The 7,086-nt window shown below is 41.7% G+C and overlaps 1 protein-coding gene across 1 annotated transcript; it reads left to right on the forward strand.

Moving 5' to 3' along the window:
* Window positions 1-1,942: 1,942 nt before the first annotated feature.
* On the forward strand, window positions 1,943-2,353 carry LOC118844089 (60S ribosomal protein L23a-like). The gene has a single exon (XM_036751907.1). The coding sequence runs from the start codon at window positions 1,943-1,945 to the stop codon at window positions 2,351-2,353; it is 411 nt and encodes a 136-aa protein (XP_036607802.1).
* Window positions 2,354-7,086: the final 4,733 nt, after the last annotated feature.

A 7,086-nucleotide genomic window follows, 5' to 3' on the forward strand; every position in this document is an offset into this window, starting at 1 on the left:
ACATATCTACATATATCATCCATATGATATTTGTATTTGGCTCTGGCGTCCGAGGTCATGAGTTCAAATCCCACCTGTGATGTTAGGGAAGTTATTTAACCTCTTCGGGAATCAGTTTCCTCACCTGCAAAATGAAAGAATTAAACTAAATGGGCTCCGAGGTCCCTTCTAGCAAGACATTTGCAAAAGTCTCTTATGACATATTTGTGGACAATATGGCAAAATGTAGGCTGGATAATATAGTTAGGTGAATTTAGAACGGGTTAATGACTGAAAACAACTGATGTCAATCTGGAAGGAGGCTTTTAGGTGAGTACTGCCAAGCTCAGTTCTTGACCCAGTTTTATTCAGCGTTTTTATTAATGACTTGGATGAAGGCGATAGATGGCATGCTACTTATTTGCAGCTCATGTGAAGCTTGAAGAAATAATCAATGCTGAATACTGCAATGACTGAATTGTATTTTAAGAGGATTTTGATAAGCTGGAAGAGAGGATCACATTTACTAAGGGTGAAAGTAAAATCCTGGTTTGGCTTAAGAAAATTGGCTACTTAAGGTCATAATATGTGAGTATGCAAGATGAGGGGTGGATGGAGTATAGACAGAAAAACATTCTGAAAATAAATAAATAAAAAAAGAAATACAGAACAACTTAAGCAGCCAAAGCACTATTCAGTGTCCATGGCTTGGCAGGACCGCTATAATAAAAAAATGACAATACTAGAAAAACATTATGTCTGAAAAGGACCTACAGATTTAGTGGGCCAAAAGCTCAGAATGAGATGGGAGTTTGATTTGGCAGTCAATAAAAACTAATATGACTATGTTGGGCACGTTAAAGGATATGCTAGTCTTGGAGTCAGGACAACAAGTTCAAATCCAGTCTCAGATACTGATTAGTTCTGTGACCCTGGGCAAGTCACTTAATTTCTGCCTCAGTTTCCTCATCTGTGAAATGCAGATAATAATAGCACCTTAGTCCCTATCTCAGTGTTGTAAGAGTAAAATGTGATTACAAATGTAAAGTGCTTTGTAAGCCTTAAAATACCATATCGCTGCACAGAAGAAGGAGAAATAGCACAACTGCATTCTTCCCTACCAGACCACTTCTAAAGTGCTACAGGTGGAGATCACACTCGAGAGGGGACATTGACAAGCTTGACTGAATCCTGGGGAGATAAGAAGACTTGAAACCACGATGCAGGACACCTGGAAAGCTACGGCATCCGTCCTCATGTATTTGAAGGGCCACCATGTAGAAGAGGCCCCAGGCTTGCTCTGCCTGATCTCAGAGGGCAGGACAAAGGCAGAATATGGAGGTCACACGAGAGAGATTTTACCTCAATAGAGGGAAGAACTTCCTACTGATGAAATTAGAGATCTTTAACTATGGACTACAATTCACATATCTTCTACCTCTTGGATACCTCTTGGTATGATCCATTTTGTGACATTCTTTAGCTATTTTATATCCAATAATGTCTACTCCATCATGTTACAAGGCTCTTGAGGGCAGGGACTGTCTTTACAATGCACACAGCACAGTGCTGGGCTCACAGAAACCAACAATCAAGTCAACAGACTTTTTGTGATCACCTACTATTTATAAAGCCTTGTAGGAGAGCAGCATTTCTCAGACTTTTTGGTCTTAGGAACCCCTTTTTACTCTCTCTCTCTCTCTCTCTCTCTCTCTCTCTCTCTCTCTCTCTCCAGTCAGGGTTAAATGACTTGCCCAGGATCACATAGCTAGTATCTGAGGCCAGATTTGAACTCAGGTCCTCCTGACTCCAGGACTGTGCTCTATCCACTGCTCCACCTAGCTGCCCCTCCTCTTTTTACTCTTAAAAATCACTGAGGACAGCTCACAGAGCTTTTGTTTATGGGAGTTATAGCTATTGACATTTACTATATTAGAAATTAAAGCTGCCTTTTTCCCACAAGATGGAGTTGAAGGTGAAGAAGGAAGCCATTGTCCCCCCCAAGACAGAAGCCAAGTCTGAAGCCTTGAAGGCCAAGAAGGTGGTGCTGAAGGGGGTCCATAGCCACAAAAAGAAGAAGATCCGAACATCCCCCACCTTTCGGCGACCCAAGACACTAAGATTTGGAAGGCAGCCCAAATACCCTCGGAAAAGTGCCCCTCGGAGAAACAAGCTGGATCACTCTGCCATCGTTAAGTTCCCCTTGACCGCTGAGTCTGCTATGAAGAAGACTGAGGACAACAGTACCCTGGTCTTCATTGTGGATGTCAAAGCCAACAAGCATCAGATCAAGCAAGTGGCAAAGAAGCTGCATGACATCGACATGGCCAAGGTCGACATGCTGATCCAGCCTGATGGAGAGAAGAAGGCCTAGGTCTGACTTGCTCCAGACTATGATGCTTTAGATGTTGCCAACAAAATTGGAATCATCTAAACTGTGTCCAGCTATCCCACTCTACCTACAATAAAAAGTTTTCCAGTATAAAAAAAAGAAATTAAAGCTGATAAAATTTTAAAATATTCATTTAAAATATAATAACTGACCATTACACATCAATATAAATAGCATCATTTTATGAAAAAGAACTATTTTCCAAAATGGAAACATTTAGTGAGTAGAGTGGCATTGCTTTACATCTTTTTTGCAAATCTCTTTAAGGTTTAGCTTAGTTGAAGACAGCTGTATTCTTATGTCTGTTTCTGTATTCAATCTGTTGTGTTATGGTGTTTTGATTGAAGCATATAAAGAAAATCTGGCTTTATACAGCTGTGTATTTGGAAGAAGGAGAAGCATTTTAATAGGCAAATAACATCTTTGTATTATTATGAAAATGGTTTTGACCTTGAAGACCCCTTGAAAGGATGTGAGGAAGCCTCAGGGGACCACACTAGATGCTGTGGATACAAAGATAAATAAGGCACAGTTTCTTCCCTCAAGGAGCTACCAATCTAACAGGAAAAAAGGGGCAAAAATTAGTATTTCTCACTGAAATTTCTCACTAAAATTACCTGAGCCTCTATTTTGCATTTATCCCATTAATGATTCAGTGAAAACTTGGGATAATGGCCCCCAAAATCTGTGCTTATCCCTATCTTGTTTGACATTTTTCAGCAATTACTTGGATAAAGGCAGGCTTATCAAATTTGAAGTTGAGACAAAGTGAGGAGGTACAGTTAGCCCATGTATATAAATAATAATGTTAGCTGGTATTTATGTAACATTGTAAAGTTTGTAAAATGCTTTAAAACTATGATCTCATTTGATCCTCAGAATAACCTGAGAGATAGGTGTTATTAACCCCTTTTTACAAATAGGTAAATGGAGGCAGGCAGTGGTTAAGTGACTTGCCCTGGGGTTACATAGCCAGGAGATATCTGAGGCAGGATTTGAATTCAGGTCTTCTTGACTACAAGGCCCATGGCTCTATCCACTGTGCCATGTAGCTCTGCATAGATGGAGACATCCTACGAGCATTTGGTGATGAGGGGCTAGTGTTCAGGAGATATTAGAGCTGGATGCGTAGATCTGGGAGTCACCTGCATACAGATAATGGAACCCATGGGAACTGATGAGATCACCGGGGAGAAAGGCCTGGTGAAAAGAGAGGATTCAGGGGCAGCTAGGTGGCACAGTGAGTAGAGCGCCCACCCTGGAGTCAGGAGGACCTGAGTTCAAATCAGGTCTCAGACACTTGACACACTTACTAGCTGTGAGACTTTGGGCAAGTCACTTAACCCCAATTGCCTTGCCTTCCCCGCTCCAAAAAAAGGAAAAAAAAAGAGAAGAGAGGATTCAGTCCAGGGTCTTGAAAGATGCCCATACTTACTAGCAAAAGAAGGACGACCTAGTAAAAGAGACGTAGAAGAGATGGAAAGAGGGGCCAATATATGTCATTTGTATGACTTGGCAGCTAATGCAAACATAGACTGCATTTAGAAAGGATTCATGTCTAGAACTAGGGAGGTGACGGTCAGACAATTGTCAGACCTTGTCAGACAATTTCCAGAGTACTGTGTCCTGTTCTGGGTGCCACATTTTAGGAAATACACTGATAAGTGGGGAGTGTCCAGAGGAAAGATATTATGATGCTGGTGGACCTCAAGAAAGGCCACATGAGAAGCAGACCTGGAGATTTTTAGCCTGGATAAAAGAAGGCTTTGGGGGAAGGATGATAATTGTCTTCATGTGATCCAGAGGGCACGTGGAAGAAGGATCTAAACATTCAGTCTAGCCTCAGAGGGAAGAATAGGAGTAGCAAGTGGAAGCTACAGAGAGGCAAATTTCAGCTGAATGTAAGGAAAAAACCCAAATTTCTTAATAAACAAAGTCATCCAAAAGAGGAATGAGCAGCCTCAGGGAGGTGGTGGGTCCCGCATTAGTGGAGGCGCTTTAAGCAGAATTTTGATGAACGCTTGACAGGGATGGTATAAAGATTTCTGTTCAGGTATAGGTTGGATTAGAGGACCTTGAGGTTCCTTCTAACTAGGAGGCAGCTAGGTGGCTCTGTGGATGGAGCACAGGACTTGGAGTCACGAGGATCTGAGTTCTAATACTGCTTCAGACACTCCCTAGCTATGTGACCTAGACGAGTCTCTTAACCACCATCTACTTCAATTTCTGGTGATAATAATAGCACCTACCTCCCAGGGTTGTTTTGAGGATCAAATGAAATAATATGTGTAAATCAATTTGGAAGCCTTAAAGGGCTATATAAATGTTAGCTATATTTAAAAATTCTGTAATTCCACCCACTTGAACAGCAGAGTCTGTGTCACACATGTCTACCTTTTGATCCCTGATCTCTAATACAATTCTTAGAATACAGTAAGTGCTTAATAAATGTCTGTTAAATTAAAAAACACCTACTGGAATGTGTTAGAAGTAGACAGGAAAGATGACTAAAATGTAACTGATAGGTCTGAAGATAAAAATGTCTCTTTTAAGAGGGAGGGGAGGAATCAGGGAAGGGGCAACTGAACTGAGCCTTCTAAGATAGGAAAGATTTCAACAGGGAGAGCCAGTAGTAGAGTCATTTCCAAGAATTAAGACTGGCACCAGCAAAGACCTGAGAAGGCAGCATGAGTTCAGGGAACAGTGAGTAATCGAGTCTGGCTGGAGGAGAGAGTAAGTGAAAGGAAATAGTATAATATATATATATATATATATATAGTATATGTATATGTATGTATGTATATATATATATGTATATATATTACACATATGTAATCTAATATATTATACTATGTAGTATATATATGAATAGATAAGAGTGAAAATACAGGCTAGAGCCAGAATGCACATGGCCATAAATGCTGAACCACCCTTAGCCTGACAGATCAATCAGTTAACAGGTCTTTCCTGAGTCCCCACTCCGTGATCTGCATATTTCTGGGAATGGGATCATAGGGTCTTACTCTAGGCCTGGAAGAGGCCTCAGAGGCCACCTAGTCCAACCCCCTCATTTGACAGATAAGGAAACTGAAGTCTAGAGAGGTTAATGACTTTTCCATGATTAAACAGGAAGAAAGCATCAGAGGCAGGATTTGAACTCCAGAACTCTTGGAAGGCAGAGTGATACAATTGGGAGCTATGCATTGTTAAGTGATGCTAGCCGTATAACAGAGAGCCCAGGATGTCATATGGTTCAAAGAACCCTAGCCAGGAAGCCAAGGTGCCAGCAGAGCTGAACTCCTGCCCTAACTTCGACTGATTAATATTCTGTGTGACCTTAGTCAAGTCCCTTCCGTCATTTGGGCCTCAATTTCCTCGTTTGTAAAATGAGAAGTTTGTACTAGATGATTTCTGAGGTCTCCTGCAGTGCTAGCGTTTGGTGATCCCAGGCCAGAGATAGAAGGAAAGAGATTTGGGGAATATCAATACTTCATGACCACCTTAGTGCCGGAGCACCTTCTACGTTCTCAGGATTGGTTGGCTGGTTGTTGTGCTTTCTGCTCGAAGAAGACCAAAATGACATTGCTGTGTCAGGTCAATGGGGTCAAGGTACAGTATGTCCCACTGTGGCTGATCAGACCAATATGAGCTGCTCAGAAGGCTCTACCACAGGTTGGGCACAAATAGTCCATGTGAACATCTGGAGTGGAGATGTCTCTAAACTTGCACATCTCATGTTTATTTTGAGCTACTGCAATTCTGCTTTGCTCATAGAGCACAGTATCTTCTTTGATGCAAGCACACCATGCTGCGCAGCCCTGTGCCAGTGTCATCCACGTCTCACTATCGATTCCAAAGTTCTTCAGAGAGACCTTGAGAGTGTCCTTGTTTCACTTCTTCTGAGCTCCATGTGAGCATTTACCTTGTGTGAGTTCTCAGTAAAATAGTCTTTTAGGCAAATGTACATTTGACATTCAAACAATGTGGCCTGCCCATCAGAGTTACATTCTCTGCAGCAGAGTTTGAATGCTTGGCAGTTCCGCTTGAGAAAGGACCTCAGTATTGATCTACAGAAACTTCCTAAGACAATTCAAATGGAAGAGATCCAGTTTCCTGGCATGGCACTGGTAGACTGTCTAGGTTTCATAGGCATACAACAATGAGGTCAGCACAATGGCTCTGTAGACCTTCAATCTGTTAAGAAGGCTATGGAAGTGTTCAGCACGTCCCTCCAGGATCTTGTCCTTATCACTAATCAATGCGGCTCCATCAGTGCTGAGTGGTTGAGATGCACCACAGGTCTTTGGCCCATAAATAGCCTTCAGAGACTCATAAAAGCACTTTGGATTGTTACCATAATTGTAAAACCGAATTCACCTACCCCTTCTCACTGAGTCAATACTCTTCCATCTCGCTAACCTTCACTTGCACTTTATTTTTGATGGAGATAAACACCACCTTGTGAGAGGGGCTGGTAGACCCTGTAGAGTTGTTGTTTTTTGCTGAGCAGCTTCTTAATTTTCCCATCATTTTGGTTAAACCAAGTATTCTGACCCAGATGAGTAAATGCAGTGCTATACACCAAATCTCTGAAAAGCTACCCACTATTTTTCTGCTCCACTTTTGCCAACCTTGTGTTGGCTCAGCTTTCCCTACAAGTTAGCAACAAACTGTTCACACAAGGAAAAGTGCTCCAATCTGTTAATTGAGTCTTC

This window comes from Trichosurus vulpecula, chromosome 1 (genome assembly GCF_011100635.1).
Source record: "Trichosurus vulpecula isolate mTriVul1 chromosome 1, mTriVul1.pri, whole genome shotgun sequence".
NCBI classification, from domain to species: Eukaryota; Metazoa; Chordata; class Mammalia; order Diprotodontia; family Phalangeridae; genus Trichosurus; species Trichosurus vulpecula.